The following is a 20816-nucleotide window of genomic DNA, read 5'->3' as shown; positions in this document are numbered from 1 at the left end:
GCAGCCAGCGCTGAGGACTTCTTTTTTTTTTTTTTAATCTTTATTTAAATTTTTCATTTAAGTTGCGTACAAAACATAATCAAGTATTAAAAGAAAACCATAGGACCAAAATACATTCATGCCCTTCAATTTTTCACATTATCCTGGTTTTCTTTCTTTACTTCTCGAGTTCTTCTAAAATATCTCCCTCCCACCCCTCTCCCCACCCCTACCGACCCATTACCTCGTTAAAAATCATAGATTGTCTAAAGATTTTCCAGTATTTCCATTTCACATGGAATCTCTTTCTTTCTCTTCCTTCCTCCATTCCCAGCCCTTCAATACTATACATTTCCTCAACTTTTCCTAACCATTCCTTTACTTTGGGTGCTTCTATTTCTTTCCATTTTTTCGGAATCAGACTTTTTGCCACGTTTATTAATGAGCTTGTGAGGGAATTCCTATACTCCTTAATTGGGGTATCTACTGCATGGAATAGGCATAACCATGGGTTCTCAGGTAACTGTATTTTAGCTATTACTTCTATATATCTTATTATTTCTCTCCAATATTCTTTAATCTTGGGACAGTCCCACCATATATGGGCCAAACTTCCCGTTTGTCCACAATTCCTCCAACATTTCCCAGATTGTCCCTCCTGGTACTTTGCCATTATATCTGGGGTCCTATACCATCTTACTAAAATTTTATAATTTGTTTCTATCATCTTACTATTTTCCGTGGATCTGTGCACCATCTTCAATATTTTTTCTATATTTTGGTTTTCACCCCGTGCTCCTATCTCTTCTTCCCATTTTTTAATGAAAGTTGGTACCTCCGCTTCACATTCCCGTCTCAAGACCTTATAAAACTGGGAAATACCTGCCCTTGGGGTTTTCCCCTCACATATCCGCTCCAAGGCAGTCAAATTTTCTCCATCTCTAAGAGGTTGTGGTAGTCTTGAGACGAAATGTCTAAGCTGCAGGTATCGCCACTCATTCAAATCCATCCAATCATTTTCTTTCTGTAATATTGCTAGTGTTTTCAATTTCCCCTCTTTAATTATGTGTCGTAATTGCATATTATCTTGTTTTATCCATTTCCCTCCTATTGTACTTTTACCAGGTGCAAAAAAATCATTATCCTTTAAATAAATTAAAGGGGAATTATATTTCCACTTGTTATGTTTGTGTATTCCCTCCCATACTCTAAACACATTTTTTGTGACCAAAGGTGTTGTCTTCCCTAGTGATCTATATTTTAAAGGAGTCCAGATTTCTCTACCTAGATTTGTGCCTGATAGACTGTGTTCTATTTTTCCCCATCTTTTTTTACTTTCTAATTTTGCCCATTCCACCACCCGTGTTAACACTGCTGCTTCGTAATATTTTCTAAAGTCTGGGACATTCAGACCCCTCTCATCTTTTCCCTTTTGCAAAGTCTTCAGTGGGGTTCTAGGTTTCTTGTTGTTCCAGATAAATTTAGAAATTAAAGAATTTATCATTTTAAAATATAGAGGGGGGATATATATTGGTAATAGCTGAAATTTATAAAGGATTTTAGGTTGAATAATCATTTTTAAGGCATTAATTCTTCCTAACCATGGCAGGGGCTTTGTTCTCATTCTCCTTATTTCTTCTCTCAATTCTTCTAGAAGGGGGATATAGTTTATTTGATATATTTTTTCTATTGATGCCATCAGTTTAATCCCTAAATATTTAATTTCTTTTTGCCATAGAAATGGGAATTCTCTCTTAATGTGAAGTTCTTCTCTCGAATTTATATTTACGTTTAAGATTTCTGACTTGCTTGGGTTAATTTTAAAGTTAGATAATTCCCCGTACTCCTGTAAAGCCTTTAACAAGTTTGGCATGGAGATTCGTGGGCTAGATACATAAAACAGAATATCATCCGCGAATGCGGCTGTCTTATGTATTTCCCCCTCTATCTCAACCCCCTTTATATCTGGGTTTCTCCTTATCGTCTCCAGGAGTGGCTCCAATGCCAGAACGAACAATAGGGGGGACAGCGGACACCCCTGTCTAGTCCCATTGTTCATTCTGAAGGCTGTTGATAGTACCCCATTAACTCTTACCACTGCCTTGGGGCTGTTATATAGTGCCTTTATCCACTTCAAAATTTTGGGTCCAAACCCCATTCCCCTTAGGGTATCCATCATGAATCCCCAGTCTACTCGATCAAAAGCTTTCTCAGCATCTATTGATAGGAGTAGACTGGGGATTCTACTCTCCTTCATCCTCTGAAGCAGTAATATTGACCTTACTCCATTATCTTTTCCTTCTCGCCCCTCAATGAATCCCACCTGATCTGCATGGACTAAGCTAGGCATTAACTTCTTTATTCTAGCGGCCAATATTTTTGCGAACAATTTAACGTCAGTATTGAGTAGTGAGATCGGTCTATAGTTTGAGCATATTGTATTCTCTTTTCCCTCTTTCAATATCGTGGAGATTGTCGCAGTGGAGGCCTCCTCGCTCAGTCCATATTTTGTACCTAGTCCATTATAATATGCGCATAAAATTGGGGCTAGTATGTCTCCAAACTTTTTTAGATATTCTATTATATAGCCATCAGGCCCTGGACTCTTTCCTCCTTTGGTCTCTTTTATTGCCTGTATTACTTCTTGGACTGAGATTGGATTCTCCAATTCCTGCGCCAATTCCCCCGGTATTTTAGGGATATTTGCTTGAAATATATAGTCTTTGATTTTTCCCCTTCTCTTCATCTCTTGTTTTTCTGTCTCTTTTTTTCTCACGGAATATAACTGCCCATAATATTCTCAAAAAACTTCTGCTATTTCCTTAGTTTTATAGACCGACTCTCCCTCTTTATTTAATATTTTCTCTATATAATTCTTCGATCTTTTTTTCCTCAATATCTTTGCTAGGATCTTACTATTTTTAATGCCGCTATAATATCTCTCTTTAGTAATCCTATTATATATCGTCCTCATTTCCTGTTCCATTAATTCCCCAAGTTCCTCTCTTTTCATAGCCAGTTTATGTAATAGGTCCACTACCTGTCCACTTTCCCTGCCATTTGCTTTTTTATGTTCTTGCTCTAATCCATGGATTTCCTCCCTCAACTCCCTACTCTTTTTAATACCTTCTCTCTTCCTATTTGTACCTAGTGAAATATATATCCCTCTTATATAAGCTTTATGTGTCTCCCAAATAATATTTTCCATATTCTCTTCATTTAAATTAGTGGTAAAAAAAAACTCCAATTCCTTTCTAATTATTTCATCTCCCTTCTCGTCCAACAATTCTCTATTCAATTTCCAGGAAAAAGGAGATTTCTGAAATCCTGGGATTTTGATCTTCAGGCATATTGGAGAATGATCAGACAATGTTCTAATTCCTATATCTGTGGATATCACCTCGTCCAGAACCCTATGTTCCACAAACCAGTAGTCGATCCTTGTGTACGTCCCGTGTACAGGGGAATAGAACGAGTAGTCTCGTATCCTTGGGTGCATAGTTCTCCACGCATCCATAAGCTGATACTGATATAGCCTGTGTTTTATTATTCTCCTCTGTTCCTTCCCAATCCCCTGCACACGGGACGAACTATCCATTTGCGGATTCATACAAAAGTTCATATCTCCAGCTATAATTACTCTTCCTCTTTTAAAATCCCATAATTTCTCCAATATTCCTTTAAGAAAAACCGTTGGACTTCTATTTGGGCAGTATATGTTAGCGAGGGTATAGTCTACTCCCCATAGTTTCCCCTTCAGAAAGAGGAATCTACCCTCCGGGTCGACTAATATTTCTTCTATTTTATAGTCGACATCCCGTCCTATACCGATAGCTACCCCTTTTGAGTTCCTTGAGTAAGAATCTCCATAAAACCACACCGGGAACCTAGGGGAATATATTCTAATCTTGCTTTCGTATGATAGATGGGTTTCCTGTAAGAACACTATACCTGCTTCATATTGTTCTATTTCTTTCAAAATTTTAAACCGCTTTGCTGATTCATTTAGCCCCCTAACGTTATATGACAAACAATTAACTATAGACATAGATTTTAGTCAGGCTGGTTTTTTCTCTTTTCTCACTTAGCGAGGTTCTTTTGGGAGGTCATAAACCTGCACTCTGCTAGGGGGAGGCTCAGCAGAATGTGATGTGGGAAGGCTGGGGGAGGAGCCCGAGGCGGTGTCTGTGAGGACGGAAGGGGAGGCAGGAGATCCATGGCGGCAAGTCCGATGCAGATGCTGGTGAAGTGGGATAGAGCACCGTGTTAGAGGACCGCACATGGTGACCCCCGCAGATGCCTATTCCCCGCGATATTGGATCAGGAGACCAAGGAGGAGCGACTGATAGATAGGGGTGGACAGCAGTAAAGGATGCAGGAAACTGAACAGGGGTAAGTGAGAGATATCCCTGGTTCAATCAAAAAAAATGGCTGCAAGAGAAAACACCTGATCCTGAGACCCTACGAGTGACTGCTGGTGCTGGCCTCCCCTCTGTCTCCTCCATACGCCCCCCCTCTTATCTCTGCCTTTGTGTGCTCTGTATACTATGCTCTGTATACTACCCTCCAGAGCCCCTAGGTTATCCAGCGCTATTGCATTGTGAACTGTGTTTGAACTGTGTTTGCTGTGGAAGCTAAAGAGATTTGATGACTAACTGAGGGAGAGATGCAGCAGCTGGGGCTGGCTAAAAATTAAATGACTGGAGACATAAGAGAGGTCTTGATGGAGCAATGATTCTTTTTGAAACCTATGGATCTATGAGAGCTACGGAATTCAAATGTTTGTATGAACTGTATGAACTGTACTAATGAGAGGACCTGTTTAAATGTCAATGACTGCCTAATAACCCTAGGAGTGGCTCAATTGATTAAATGCTGGAAGTACTGGAACTACTAAACTGATAGTTGAAACTAGTACTGAGTTTTAAGTTCACTTAAGGACTAAGTATTGATACAGCTTAGTACTGACTGAAAAGGTTATGAACTATGTTACAAACTAAGCTGCAAATTAAGTGATGAACTCTGCGATTTAACTATGCGATAAGCTCGGAGCGATATCTACTGGAGAGTAACTTTCCTTCCTGTGGTGGATAGCAGCTGAGTAGATAATTGGGTTAAGCTAATATAGAGCTGCAAAAGTATAAGGACATTCCTTTTTTTTTCTTCCCCCCCCCCCTCTGCGGTTTTCTTCTTCTTTTTTTTTTTTTCTCTCGTATCCTCCCGCCTCTCTTACGCTATACAGAGACCGGGAAAGAGGGACGAATGGTACGTTTTTCATAGGTTCTTTATAGGATTTTCATAGGTGCTCCAGCAAAATAAAATACAAAAAAAAAAAATCCACCAAGTCGCAGAATTTTCAATTCCATCTAAACTAGGGGGCCTGAGAGGGTTAAGTGAATGGAGACATAAGAGAGGTCTTGATGGAGCAATGATTTTGTTTGAAAACTATGAACCCATGAGATCTATGGAATTTAACGGTTTGCATGAACTGTACTAACGAGAGGACCTATTTAAATGTCAATGACTGCCTAATAACCCTAGGAGCGGCTCAACTGATTAAATGCTGGAATTACTAAACTGACAGCTGAAACTAGTATTGAGTTTTTAGTTCACTTAAGGACTATGTATTGATACAGCTTAGTACTGATTTGAAAGGTTATGAACTATGTTAGGAACTAAGCTGTGGATTAAGTGATGAACTCTGCGATTTAACTATGCGATAAGCTCAGAGCGATATCTACTGGAGAGTAACTTTCCATTCTGTGGTGGATAGCAGCTGATTAGACAATTGGGTCAAGCTGAAATAGAGCTGCAAAAGTATAAGGACATTCTCCTTTTTTTTTTTTCCCCCATGCGTTTTTTTTTTTTTTTCCTCTCTCTCTGCGTGTCCTCCCGCCCCTCTTACGCTATATAGAGACCGGAAAAAAGGGACGAATGGTACGTTTTTTATAGGTCCTTTACAGGATCTTTACAGGTGCCCTAGTAAAATAAGTAAAAAAATAAAAATAAAAAAAATCCACCAAGTCGCAGAATTTTCAATTCTTAAAGCAAAAGTGAAGTATCCCATCTAAACTAGGGAGCCTGAGAGGTGAAACGGCAGGATATTCTTCTCTACCCTTACCCCTCCTTTCAAATCAATAAAAGCAAAGATTGGAACCGAGAGGTACTCCCCTCTATACAGGACAAGTAATTTGTCAAACAAGATAAATGAACAAGATACATGATGAGGGGAAGATCACATAAAACAACAGAACCTAAAACCCCGAGGGAGAGTTTAAATACTAGTGTAACTGCTAGTTCAATACAAAAATATTTGACAACTAAAGAGGGTAACCAAAAAAGCCCAGATGTAGAAAAAAAACATCCTTGCCATCCAAAAACGCAAAAAAGGAAATGTCTAAGTTAAAAGGGGCCCAAGGAGATAAAACAAGAGAAGATACACAAACAGAGAGAGAGATGGAAACTAACGAGGGGGAAGGGGAAGAACAGCGAAGTATAGCTCAAATGCCCACAAAGATCGAGATGATGGCAATGTTTGAAAGGATGGAAAGTTTAATTAAGAGTGAGATTACAAATGTCCGGATGGATCTGGGCCATTTGCTGCGGAGAGTAGAAGAGGCTGAGGAGAGAACTGAGAAACAAACACAAGAAATCGCAGAATTAAAATCGCAAGTGAAAGCACTGCAAATAAACCAAAGAAATACCTTTTATAAAATGGAAGCACAGGAAAATCAAAATAGACGCCAAAATCTAAGGATAAGAGCCCTCCCAGAGCAAAACGGAGAGAAACTGGAAGAAAAAATAAGGAAAATATTTAACCCCCTACTAGGACGAGAAGAGGACGAGGAGTTAAAGATCAATAGAGTACATAGAATCAGAAAGCCTCTAGGAATGAAGGAGGAAACCCCACGAGATGTCATTGTTAAATTCCATCGGTATACAGACAAGGAGAAAATATGGAGGAACCTCAGAGAGAGAGACACCCGTTGCAATACGAGCAAACAACTTTGCAAGTATTTGCGGACTTGTCAAGTGAAACATTATCCAGAAGAAGACACTTAAAACCATTACTAGAACATTTAAGACAAGCTAATATTAAATATAGTTGGGGGTTCCCTGCAGCATTGATAGTACGTAGGGACGGAAAGACGGTTAGATTGAAATTTCTGGAAGAAGTACAGGACTTTTGTACAGAGTTACAGATTCCAACCATTAGTATACCTAAGCGATCGGAAAGAGAAGAAAGATTAATTGAAGAGGGAATAGGGGAGAGAGCTTAATGTAGGGGGGGGGGGGGGTAGGGTGAGAGGGGGGAGGGGGGCTGGTGTAATTTATTACAAAAGAAACGAGATGGGAGAGGTAAAGTAAATAAAAGTTAATGTGGGTATGGGTGGAAACGGGAAGAGCCTCCCTGGACTATCTGCTCCCTCCTCTCCCCCCCCCCCCTATGTCTACCGGGCCTTCATGGCCGGGGGGGGAGTGGAGGGACATGGAATACCGGGCTTGGAGCTTCATCCCAAGGGGTGAGGTACATATTCCAGGATGGGGATATATTCTGGATATAGGTGCAAGGACCAAAGAGGGGTCTGGGAGGGTTGGGAGGAGGTTGGGAGGGGGGGTGGGAGGGGTGGGGGGAGAAAGAAGACCCGACAGCGCTGAGGACTTCTAACTGTCCAGATCCATGTGCCAGAGGCACCCTCCAACAGGATTATTCCACAACTATTTTTACTAGCTGCCCTGATGAAGTCTCTAGTCCCCCGAAATGTGTTGGCCCTCTTTTCTATTGCTGAAATTTCAAATAAAATACAAATGAATTCCCTCTTTGATCACCGGGCGCTCCTTTATCCTCATTTATTTAACTGGTTAGAGACTTTTGTAATAATCTAGATATAAAAAGATGACTTGCCCTTAAATGCCCACATTTGGGCATTAGCCAGACTTGTACCTAGGTCACTCAACCAGTGGAGTTTTACAACTGGTACTGCTGCTCACTAGTACTACCAGTGGAGGGTCATGTTGGGGAGTGTAGTGTTCTATGTATAGAGTGTAATAGAATTGTATTATGATCATGTCCAGTGGAGGGTCATGTTGGGGGGTGTAGTGTTCTATGTATAGAGTGTAATAGAATTGTATTATGATCATGTCCAGTGCAGGGTCATGTTGGGGGTGTAGTGTTCTATGTATAGAGTGTAATAGAATTGTATTATGATCATGTCCAGTGGGAGGGTCATGTTGGGGGTTGTAGTGTTCTATGTATAGAGTGTAATAGAATTGTATTATGATCATGTCTAGTGGTCATGTGTCCATTTCTGACATTTCAGTTATAATATAACTCACCATTTCCTGTTGATTATCAATAACTGCCAGTGATGAATGGAACGATTTGCAGAATGTCTGGCTGTAGCTCCATGTATCTCGCCTTCTTGAAAAATAATAACATTTATCTCTGTATAAGATCCAGTCATCCTTGCATCGGATAACATTTATACGTTTTTCCTTGTGTGTTCCTGTGTTTTATGGAAACATATGAACAGGAGGTTACTTTGTTATAATGACATTAGCTGAACTTTTTTTAAAAAAAATTCTGAATTAGAAAATGTGTATAAAAAATAAACACAATGTATAAAATACATACAAATCTGTGGAATTTGTAAAGAATGCAGCCTATGTCTATACATTCTAACACCAGGAAAGATTATATGATGGCAAATAATAACATGTCATCTGTATGTTGTGCTTTGTAATTGTATCTATAAATGTTTAATTTAAGAAGCCCAAATGCTTGCTTGGTGCCCCCATGTCACTAATACCATGACCCACCAATAAAATGCAACCCAAAATAAAGTACACATAATGAGGATACCACATATACTATATGTATAGTATATTATGTATTGTATGTACCTTTAGTGGGGCCTAGAAACAATAATGTGCATTTTGCAATTTTTTTTTATTACTATACTACCTAAAATCCTACCTAAAACAAGCTGACACTAAGGACTTTGTTTATTTAATAAATGTGTGTAGCAATTTATACAGCGAAAATAAATGTCAATTTTTTTTTTTTCAAATTGGGCAAAAAAAAAAAAAAAAATAATAATGTTACTGTGCTGTTGAATTGTCTTTCATTCATTTAAAACAGAAAATATTGCATGTGGTCATTAGATGGCGCTAAGTATCACAGGAATTACCTATATAACTCAGTGCCATCTAGTGGCCAAATGCGGTATTTTCCACTTTTTTAAAAACATAAAAAAAAATTCATAAATCAACCAGCAAAGGAAATAGCCTAAAAATATTTGTTTATTTTTTGCCCCATTCCCACAGAACAAATGTACATGAACATGCACTTTCACTGGGCGGATTTCTGTATGATTTTTTTTTTTCTTTTTAGATACAGCCCTAAATAAAAAACATTTTTTTATCCTCTCTAAAACACACTGACACTAATCTATATCAGGTTTTGATCCAACTATTTTATCTTAGTTTTTTTAGCATTTCATTTTACTAGAGAACCTTTTAAAGATTATATTACCAAAAGTATTGGGACACCTGCCTTTACACACACACACATGAACTTTAATGGCATCCCAGTCTTAGTCCGTAGGGTTCAGTACTGAGTTGGCCCGCCCTTTGCAGCTATAACAGCTTCACCTCTTCTGGGAAGGCCGTCCACAAGGTTTAGCAGTGTGTCTATGGGAATGTTTGACCATTCTTCCAGAAGAGCATTTGTGAGGTCAGGCATTGATGTTGGGTGAGAAGGCCTGGCTCGCAGTCTCCACTCTAATTCATTAAGGTATTCTATCGGGTTGAGCTCAGGACTCTGTGCAGGCCAGTCAAGTTCCTCCACCCCAAACTCGCTCATCCGTGTCTTTATGGAGCTTTGTGCTCTGGTCCAAACCATTTGGTGGAGGGGGGGGGGGTTGTTTCCAGGGGTTGGCCCCTTAGTTCCAGTGAAGGGAACTCTTTAGGCATCAGCATACCAAGATATTTTGGACAATTTCATGCTCCCAACTTTGTGGGAACAGTTTGGGGACGGCCCCTTTCTGTTCCAACATGAGTGCCAACCAGTGTACAAAGCAAGGTCCATAAAGACATGGATGAGCGAGTTTGGGGTGGAGGAACTTGACTATGGTCAGTGGGTACTACACTTGCTGAAAGTGACAGGAGGTATAATACCTACCTCAGCTGCGATGCAAAGCATTGCTGCCATGGCATGTGTAAACGCCTGACCACTGCTTCTGCAGCTAAAGTTGCGGGGCAGTAAAAATGTGACTCAACCGTGGGGTTTTACTGCCCCTCCCCCAATCTGCTAGTGTGAATGAGCCCTTTGCTTTGATGGTTTCTGTTGAATCTCAAAATAAAAGTCCAATACAGCCGGCAGCCATCTTACCTCTTATAAGAACAGCGAGAATAACAATTATCATCAATAATAAAATTCCTATGGTCACTTTTGATCGATATTTCTTCCAAATTCCTAAAAAAAAGAAATGAGATTGTAGATTAGAGGCACAATACATTCTACAATTTAGCTTGTTGTGTGCATAGATCAGAGGTCTCCAAACATTCTAAACAAAGGGCTTGTGCCAATGGAAGTAGATAATGTCCAGAAATTACTGGGAGTCAATAAGATTGGGGGAGGAATAGTGCCCCATCATTGGTGTCACTGGGAGGAATAGTGCCCCATCATTGGTATAAGTGGGAGGAATAGTGGCCCATCATTGGTGTCAGTGGGAGGAATAGTGCCCCATCATTGGTATCAGTGGGAGGAATAGTGTCCCATCATTGGTGTCAGTGGGAGGAATAGTGTCCCATCATTGGTGTCAGTGGGAGGAATAGTGCCCCATCATTGGTGTCAGTGGGAGGAATAGTGCCCCATCATTGGTGTCAGTGGGAGGAATAGTGCCCCATCATTGGTGTCAGTGGGAGGAATAGTGGCCCATCATTGGTGTCAGTGGGAGGAATAGTGCCCCATCATTGGTGTCAGTGGGAGGAATAGTGCCCCATCATTAGTGTCACTGGGAGGAATAGTGCCCCATCATTAGTGTCACTGGGAGGAATAGTGCCCCATCATTAGTGTCACTGGGAGGAATAGTGTCCCATCATTAGTGTCACTGGGAGGAATAGTGCCCCATCATTGGTGTCAGTGGGAGGAATAGTGCCCCATCATTGGTGTCAGTGGGAGGAATAGTGCCCCATCATTGGTGTCAGTGGGAGGAATAGTGCCCCATCATTGGTGTCAGTGGGAGGAATAGTTTCCCATCATTGGTATCAGTGGGAGGAATCGTGCCCCATCATTGGTATCAGTGGGAGGAATAGTGCCCCATCATTGGTGTCAGTGGGAGGAATAGTGCCCCATCATTGGTATCAGTGGGAGGAATAGTGTCCCATCATTGGTATCAGTGGGAGGAATGTTGCCTCCTCATTGGTATCAGTGGAAAATGATACCTCATCATTGGTAGCAGTGGGAAGAATAATGCCCTATTTATTTGTGGCAAAAGAAAAAATTGTGACCAATCATCGGGGTCATTTTTTTGGTGTCAGTGGGAGCAATAGTGTCTCATCGTTGGTGTCAGTGGGAGAAATAGTGCCCCATTGTTGGTGTCAGTGGAAGGAACAGTGCCCCATTGATGGTGTCAGTGGGAGGAATAGTGCCCCATTGATGGTATCAGTGGGAGGAATAGTGCCCCATTGTTGGTATCAGTGGAAGGAATAGTGCCTCATTGTTGGTGTCAGTAGAAGAAATAGTGCCCCATTGTTGGTGTCAGTGGAAGGAATAGTGCCCCATTGTTGGTGTCAGTGGAAGGAATAGTGCCCATTGTTGGTGTCCGTGGAAGGAATAGTGCCCCATTGTTGGTGTCAGTGGAAGGAATAGTGCCCTATTGTTGGTATCAATGGGAGGAATAGTGCCCCATTGTTGGTGTCAGTGGAAGGAATAGTGCCTCATTGTTGGTGTCAGTAGAAGAAATAGTGCCCCATTGTTGGTGTCAGTGGAAGGAACAGTGCCCCATTGTTGGTGTCAGTGGAAGGAACAGTGTCCCATTGATGGTGTCAGTGGAAGGAACTGTGCCCCATTGATGGTATCAGTGGGAGGAATAGTGCACCATTGTTGGTATCAGTGGGAGGAATTGTGCCCCATTGTTGGTATCAGTGGGAGGAATAGTGCCCCATTGTTGGTGTCAGTGGAAGGAATAGTGCTTCATTGTTGGTGTCAGTGGAAGGAATAGTGCCCCATTGTTGGTGTCAGTGGAAGGAATAGTGCCCCATTGTTGGTGTCAGTGGAAGGAATAGTGCTTCATTGTTGGTGTCAGTGGATGGAATAGTGCCCCATTGTTGGTATCAGTGGGAGGAATAGTGCCCCATTGTTGGTATCAGTGGGAGGAATAGTGCCCCATTGTTGGTATCAGTGGGAGGAATAGTGCCCCATTGTTGGTGTCAGTGGGAGGAATAGTGCCCCTTGGACCAGATAAAGGCAAGAAAAAGGGCCCCAGTTTGAAGACCTCTGGCACAGATCATTGAGATCAGAGTATATGAAGACATGATCTCAGTTGTATTGCCCTGATGGGAAGTGAAGAAGCTTTTGTCATTCCATGTGGAATTTTATGGGTCCAACACTGGATCCAGGGGGACAATTCCAACCATTTTTCTGCTGGGGTGAATATTAACATGGGGATCACCTCCCTAAAATAGTAGAATGTTTTTGGATCGTCTCTTCTACATGTATGTATAGATGTACCTGGACAACATACTTATAACTCCCAAGAGCCAGGAATAGATCCTGGATGACGGGAGGGACCGACAGGGGGCTGTACACACAAGGTGAACACGGGGGGCGTACACAGAGGGTGAACACGGGGGGCCGTACACACAAGGTGAACACGGGGGGGCCGTACACAGAAGGTGAACACGGGGGGCCGTACACAGAGGGTGAACACGGGGGGCCATACACAGAGGGTGAACACGGGGGGCCATACACACAAGGTGAACACGAGGGCCGTACACAGAGGGTGAACACGGAGGGCCGTACACAGAGGGTGAACACGGAGGGCCGTACACACAAGGTGAACACAGGGTGCCGTACACAGAAGGAGAATACAGGGGGCCGTACACACAAGGTGAACACAGGGGGCCGTACACACAAGGTGAACACAGGGTGCCGTACACAGAAGGAGAATACAGGGGGCCGTACACACAAGGTGAACACAGGGGGCCGTACACACAAGGTGTACACAGGGGGCCGTACACAGAAAGCGAACACAGGGGGCCGTACACACAAGGGGAACACAGGGGGCCGTACACACAAGGTGAACACAGGGGGCCGTACACAGAAAGCGAACACAGGGGGGCCGTACACACAAGGTGAACACAGGGGGCCGTACACACAAGGTGAACACAGGGGGCCGTACACACAAGGTGAACACAGGGGGCCATACACAGAAAGCGAACACAGGGGGGCCGTACACACAAGGTGAACACGGGGGGCCGTACACAGAGGGTGAACACAGGGGGCCGTACACAGAGGGTGAACACAGGGGGCCGTACACAGAGGGTGAACACAGGGGGCCGTACACACAAGGTGAACACGGGGGGCCGTACACAGAGGGTGAACACAGGGGGCCGTACACACAAGGTGAACACGGGGGGCCGTACACAGAAGGTGAACACAGGGGGCCGTACACACAAGGTGAACACAGGGTGCCGTACACAGAAGGAGAATACAGGGGGCCGTACACACAAGGTGAACACAGGGGGCCGTACACAGAGGGTGAACACAGGGGGCCGTACACACAAGGTGAACACGGGGGGCCGTACACAGAGGGTGAACACAGGGGGCCGTACACACAAGGTGAACACGGGGGGCCGTACACAGAAGGTGAACACAGGGGGCCGTACACACAAGGTGTACACAGGGGGCCGTACACAGAAAGCGAACACAGGGGGCCGTACACACAAGGGGAACACAGGGGGCCGTACACACAAGGTGAACACAGGGGGCCGTACACAGAAAGCGAACACAGGGGGGCCGTACACACAAGGTGAACACAGGGGGCCGTACACACAAGGTGAACACAGGGGGCCGTACACACAAGGTGAACACAGGGGGCCGTACACAGAAAGCGAACACAGGGGGGCCGTACACACAAGGTGAACACGGGGGGCCGTACACAGAGGGTGAACACAGGGGGCCGTACACAGAGGGTGAACACAGGGGGCCGTACACAGAGGGTGAACACAGGGGGCCGTACACAGAGGGTGAACACAGGGGGCCATACACAGAAGGTGAACACAGGGGGCCGTACACAGAGGGTGAACACAGGGGGCCATACACAGAAGGTGAACACAGGGGGCCGTACACAGAGGGTGAACACAGGGGGCCATACACAGAAGGTGAACACAGGGGGCCGTACACAGAGGGTGAACACAGGGGGCCGTACACAGAGGGTAAACACAGGGGGCCGTACACAGAGGGTGAACACAGGGGGCCGTACACAGTTTCCTGAAAAACATCACATCGGTGTGGAATGGAAGTCCCGGGTTCCCAGACAGGCTGTATTTGCCCGCAGACCCTCCCCCCAGGTAGAACCCACATGGTATGCTGAGCCTCCATGATCGACAGAACTGAAATCCCCCCAATCAGAAGAAGCAGGCCAGGGACAGTTAGGATGGGAAAGCAAGAGCTAGATGGTGCTGGATGTCCCCAACCAAGAAATAAGGCGGGGCTCTATCTGATTTGCTGCAGCTTCTAATGCACATGGTGAGAGGCTCACAGTGTGCAGTGAAATCAGAGTAAGTCATTTCAGTCCAGGAGAGGTGACGGTAAAACTGGGCCGGACTGAGGGGAAGATCTGAATGAGGTGTTACAGTCACCTGGCACCCCCCCCCCCCCATCCTTTCCTCTTCAATACTGCTTAGTTTTATTTCTTAAAGGGCCACTCCTTCTTATACCACAATACTGTATTATACAATACTGGCTGCCAAATCCACCACCGAATGACCTAAAGGTTATAAAAAATGACCACAATTTATGATTAAAATAATCCTGCAAATAATATCCTAGTTCATTATATATTCACATACCACAGACACTGGTGCCACGGCCGGGTCCACCGTCTGCCTTGTATGTCTGGCAATAAGTGTATTCTGGAGCCGGAGCACAGAGCGCTGACCCTTCCATCCTCCATAAACCTGCAAAATCGGCTGAGAGTTTGGGAAACTGGTTAAAAAAAAAAATATATATATATATATATATACACACACACACACACACACTAGACTGTATGTAGATATATATATGTACAGTATATGTATAAATATTGTACACACTCACTGGCCACTTTATTAGGTACATCTGTCCCATTGCTCGGTAACACAAATTGCTAATCAGCCAATCACACGGCAGCAACTCAATGCATTAAGGCATCTAGACATAGTGAAGACAACTTGCTGAACTTAAAGCCAAGCATCAGAATGGGGAAGAAAGGGTAATTTAAGTGACTTTGAATGTGGCGTGGGTTGTTGGTGGCAGACGGGCTGGTCTGAGTATTTCTGGGATTTTCACACATGACCAGCTCTCGAGGTTTATAGAGAATGGTGGGAAAAAGAGAAAATATTCAGTTATCGGCAGTTGTTTGGAGGAAAATGCCTTGTTGAGGTCAGAGGAGAACGGGGAGACTGGTTGGAGATGATAGAAAGGCAACAGTCACTCAAATAACCTCTCGTTACATCCAAGGTATGCAGAATACCATCTCTGAACACACAACACATCCAACCTTGAAGCAGATGGGCTACAGCAGCAGAAGACCACACCGGGTGCTGCCACTCCTGTCAGCTAAGAACAGGAAAATTAGGCTGCAATTGGCACAGGATCACCAAAATCGGACAACAGAAGATTGGAGAAACATTGCCGGGTCTGATGAGTCTGGATTTCAGCTCCGACATGCAGATGGTTGGGTCAGAATTTGGCGCATGGATCCATCCTGCCTTGTATCACCGGTTCAGGCTGGTGGTGGGGGTGTAATGGTGTGGGGGATGGGGTATCACCGGTTCAGGCTGGTGGTGGGGGTGTAATGGTGTGGGGGATATTTTCTTGGCACACTTTGGGCCCTTTAGTACCAATTGAACATGGTTTAATAACCACGGCCTACCTGAGTATTGTTGCTGACCATGTCCATCCCTTTATGACTACAGTGTCCCCATCTTCTGATGGTTCCTTCCAGCAGGATAATGCCCCATGTCACAAAGCTCCAATCATCTCACCACTGGACAATGAGGTCCCTGTCCTCCAATGGTCTCCACACTCACCACATCTCATCCAATAGAGCACCTTTGGGATGTGGTGGAACGGGAGATCGGCATCATGGATGTGCAGCCAACAAATCTGCAGGAACTGTGTGATGTTATCATGTCACTATGGAGCAAAATCTCTGAGGAACGTTTCCAACACCTTGTTGTATCTCTGCCACCAAGAATGAAGGCAAAAGGGGGTCCAACCCGCTACTAGCAAGGGGGATCTAATAAAGTGGCCTGTGAGTGGAGATATATATATATATATATATGGAAAAAATATGCATTTACTATAAATTACACTTTATGCCAACTGAAAGGTGTCTATATACCAAATCTGCTGTGTGATGGTCTCAGTGTCGGAACGATCATCACAAAGATTCCCCGTATTGTGTGTAATATGTTTATTTCCTATGATCATCAGCCAATAATCTTCAGCTCCATCTAGTGGCCATTATGCAGATTGCGGTAATTTAGGAAAATTGCATATTATAGCCACTAGATAGATCCGAGGATCATAGGAAAAAAACGTATTAGCCCTTGTACAAACGGTCAGACATTCTGACAACCAAATCCGACTGATTTTGTTCGAAACTGTTGCATACACACGGTCGGACAAAGTTGTCGGAAAATCCGATCGTTCAGAACGTGATGACGTTATTTTCGTTATGACGGGACTATGTTCAGGCCAGTAGTCAATAGCTTTGGTGTAGGAATTTGATCTGAGCATGCGTGGCACTTTGTCCGATCGGAATTCTCTACACATGATCGGACAAAGTCCGATCGGATCATGTTGTCAGAAAATTTTATAGCCCAGCTGGAAAACTTGGTCCGTCGGATATTCCGACAGAAACAGTCCAATGGAGCCCACACACTGTCGGATTATCCGACAACACGGTCCTATCGGACATTTTCCATCGGAATATCCGACCGTGTGTACAAGGCCTGACATACAGTGCCTTGATAAAGTATTCATACCCCTTGAAAATGTCCACATGTTGTCATGTTACAACTAAAAACGTAAATGTGTTTTATTGGGATTTTATGTGATAAACCAACACAAAGTGGCACATAATTGTGAAATGGAAGGAAAATGATAAATGGTTTTCCAAATTTTTTACAAATAAATATGTGAAAAGTGCTGGGGGTACATTTGTATTCAGCCCCCTTTCCTCTGATACCCCTAACTAAAATCTAGTGGAACCAATTGCCTTCAGAAGTCACCTAATTAGTAAATAGAGTCCATCTGTGTGTAATTTAATCTCAGTATAAATATGGCTGTTTTGTGAAGCCCTCAGAAATTTGTTAGAGAACCTTCATTAACAAACAGCATCATGAAGGCCAAGGAACACACCAGTCAGGTCAGGGATAAAGTTGTGGAGAAGTATAAAGCAGGGTTAGGTTATAAAATAATCTCCCAAGCTTTGAACATCTCACGGAGCTCTGTTCAATCCATCATCGGAAAATGGAAAGAGTATGGCACAACTAAAAACCTACCAAGACATGGCCATCCACCTAAACTGACCGGGCCGGGCAAGGAGAACATTCATCAGAGAAGAGCCAAGAGGTCCATGGTAACTCTGGGGGAGCTGCAGAAATCCACAGCTCAGGGGGGAGAATCTGTCCACAGGACAACTATTAGTCGTCTCTCCACAAATCTGCCCTTTATGGAAGAGTGACAAGAAGAAAGACATTGGTGAAAGAAAGTCATAAGAAGTCCTGATTTCAGTTTGTGAGACGCCATGTGGGGGGCACAGCAAACATGTGGAAGAAGGTGCTCTGGTCAGATGAGACCAAAATTTTACTTTTTGGCCTAAAAGAAAAACGCTATGTGTGGCAGAAAACTAACACTGCCCATCACCCTGAACACACCATCCCCACCGTGAAACATGGTGGTGGCAGCATCATGTTGTGGGGATGGTTTTCTTCAGCAGGGACAGGGAAGCTGGTCAGAGTTGATGGGAAGATGGATGGAGCCAAATACAGGACAATCTTAGAAGAAAACCTGTTAGAGTCTGCAAAAGACTTGAGACCGGGGCGGAGGTTCACCTTCCAGCAGGACAACGACCCGAAACATCCAGTCAGAGCTACAATGGAATGGTTTACATCAAAGCATATTCATGTGTTAGAATGGCCCAGTCACAGTCCAGACCTAAATCCCATTGAGAATCTGTGGGAAGACTTGAAATTTGCTGATCACAGACGCTCTCCATCCAATCTGACAGAGCTTGAGATATTTTGCAGAGAAGAAGAATGGGCAGAAATGTCCTCTCTAGATGTGCAAAGCTGGTAGAGACATCCCCAAAAAGACTTGCAGCTGTAATTGCAGAGAAAGGGGGTTCTACAAAGTATTGACTCCGGGGGGCGCCATACAAATGTACCCCCCATACAATTTTCACATATTTATTTGTAAAAAAATTGAAAACCATTTATCATTTTCCTTTCACTTCACAATTATGTGCCACTTTGTGTTGGTTTATCACATAAAATCCCAACAAAATACATTTATGTTTTTGGTTGTAACATAACAAAATGTGGAAAATTTCAAGGGGTATGAATACTTTTTCAAGGCACTGTAAATAAATAGTAAGTAATGGTTACATTTATTTGCTAATTCTCTCTAGCGTTCTCTATAATTGTTACAAAGGATCTCTCATTGTTAAAAAAGACATATGTATTTCCTTTGCTTCTCAGATCCATACTTCAGTATTTTACTACTGCCAATAATAAAAGAACATTCATTTGTTTATTTTCAGTTCTCAATTCTACCAAGTGCTCATAATTCTGGGGGGATTTACCTAAACTGAACCAGACGGAATCTGGAGCAGATGTGCATGCCAACCAATCAGCTTTTATCTTCAGCTAAGTTAAAGTGTTTGTAAACCCTTGCAAACCACTTTGACCTACAGGTAAGCCTAGATTAAGGCTTACCTGTAGGTCCGAGAAATATCTCCTAAACCTATATGGTTTAAGAGATATTTACCCGAAAACGGGCACCGCTGTCTACGGCGCATGCGCCGTAGACAGCGGCGCGCAGGCGCACTGAACGCGGCAGTTCCAAGAATGGAGCTGCCGCATTTGTCGACTCCCGTGCGCATGCGCGGGAGTGACGTCATCGCGGCTTCGCCGAATGACAGCGGCGGAGCTGCGAGACGCCACCAGCAAGATGGATGCGGCGGACTACAGGGGACAGCGGTGACTTCGCTGGCTCCTGTGTCAGGTAAGTGACACATAATGGGCTACTATGCGATGCGATGCGATGCATAGTAGTCCATTATGCTTTGCCTTTGCAGGGAAAAAAAGAGGAAGTAAACTCATCAGGGTTTACTTCCTCTTTAAGTTTAGTTAAAGTGCTTGTAAACCTCAGACATGAAATCTGAACAAAGCATATCCCTCTATAGTGTGTGCTTGTCTCAAGAGCACTTAAGCCTCATACACACGGTCGGACTTTGTACAAACTTTTCCGTGGACTTTTGTACAAAGGGCGTGGTCCACAAGTTTGTATTGCATACACACGGTCGGACTTTTTGACAACAAACACGAACGTAATGACGTCACAACGTACTGACGCCTTTTCAAAAGAGGACGTTCAATGACTCCAGCGCCACCTTTGGTGAACTTCTGTATTGTAGTCTGATCTTTTGCATTGGTTCTGAGCATGTGTGTTTGTACCTTGTACAAAAGTCTGATGCTTTTGCGTACACACGGTCGGACTTTGCTCCATCTGACTTTTGTTGCCAAAAAGTTTGTCCGTTCGCACAGCCAACAAAAGTCCGATGAAAACAGAAAAAGTTTGTCCGATGGAGCGTACACACAGTCGAATGTTGCTCCAAAACAGCTAATTTGCATGTTTGTTGTCAAAAAGTCTGACCGTGTGTACGGGCCTTAAGCGTCATTTCTGTCTGCTGCCTCCTTCCTCTTCTATCACTTTTGCCAATTTTCCTGACACAGAGAAAAAAATGGTGACAGGGGAGGGAATTCCAGCATACAGGCTGTGATTGAACGCCTCAGATCTGTTCCTGTGTGAATGGTGGGGGGTGTCCCTTCCCTCCATTAAGCTCTCAAAGCTCTGCAGAGTGTAACTTCCATTCTCCACCCCCTTTTTTCTGACCTCTCAGACAAGCTTTATAACTCTGCACTTTGAACAGATGTAGAGAAGAAAAGACTGCAGATAAACAGGTAAAACGTATGTAGGATGATTTGTTTCATCTGTGTGTATCACCTAAAGGACAGTCACTTCACTGGGTATATATAAGGGTGTACAACCACTTTAAGCTTTAAAAATAAAAGACAGAAACTGATTGGTTGCCATGCATGTGTGCTCCAGTTGTGATACAGCATTATGACCACTAGATGGAGCTGAGGAGCATAGGAAATACGCATGTCTTTACAACAAGAGATACAATGTAACTGTGACAGACCCACCTGGGTTAGGGGCATTTAGAGTGGGCTGCAGGGTAGCCATATGCCTACTGACTATGGCCCTGGCATTTGAGGGAGCTACGAGCAATCAGGAAGATGTCCTGTTATAGAATGCAAGATGAGATCTTATT

General features: G+C 43.6%; 1 protein-coding gene across 2 annotated transcripts in view; it reads right to left on the bottom strand.

Moving 5' to 3' along the window:
• LOC143930981 (C-type lectin domain family 2 member B-like) overlaps window positions 1–20816 on the bottom strand; it is a 29893-nt gene that overhangs the window by 6323 nt on the left and 2754 nt on the right. The window contains exons 3-5 of one of the 2 annotated variants that reach the window (XM_077455694.1): window positions 15058–15193; window positions 10373–10456; window positions 8317–8486 (exon numbers count right to left, since the gene is read on the bottom strand). In XM_077455694.1, the coding sequence (XP_077311820.1) occupies window positions 8317–8486; window positions 10373–10456; window positions 15058–15154 (351 nt within the window). In that variant the 5' untranslated portion in view covers window positions 15155–15193. The remainder of the gene's footprint in view (window positions 1–8316; window positions 8487–10372; window positions 10457–15057; window positions 15194–20816) is intronic. The other variant, XM_077455693.1, reaches the window with a different exon arrangement.

This window comes from Lithobates pipiens, unplaced genomic scaffold (genome assembly GCF_037356315.1).
Source record: "Lithobates pipiens isolate NorthernLeopardFrog02 unplaced genomic scaffold, aLitPip1_a1.2 Scaffold_25, whole genome shotgun sequence".
Lineage (NCBI taxonomy): Eukaryota > Metazoa > Chordata > Amphibia > Anura > Ranidae > Lithobates > Lithobates pipiens.
This window is presented reverse-complemented; position numbering and strand designations above follow the sequence as displayed.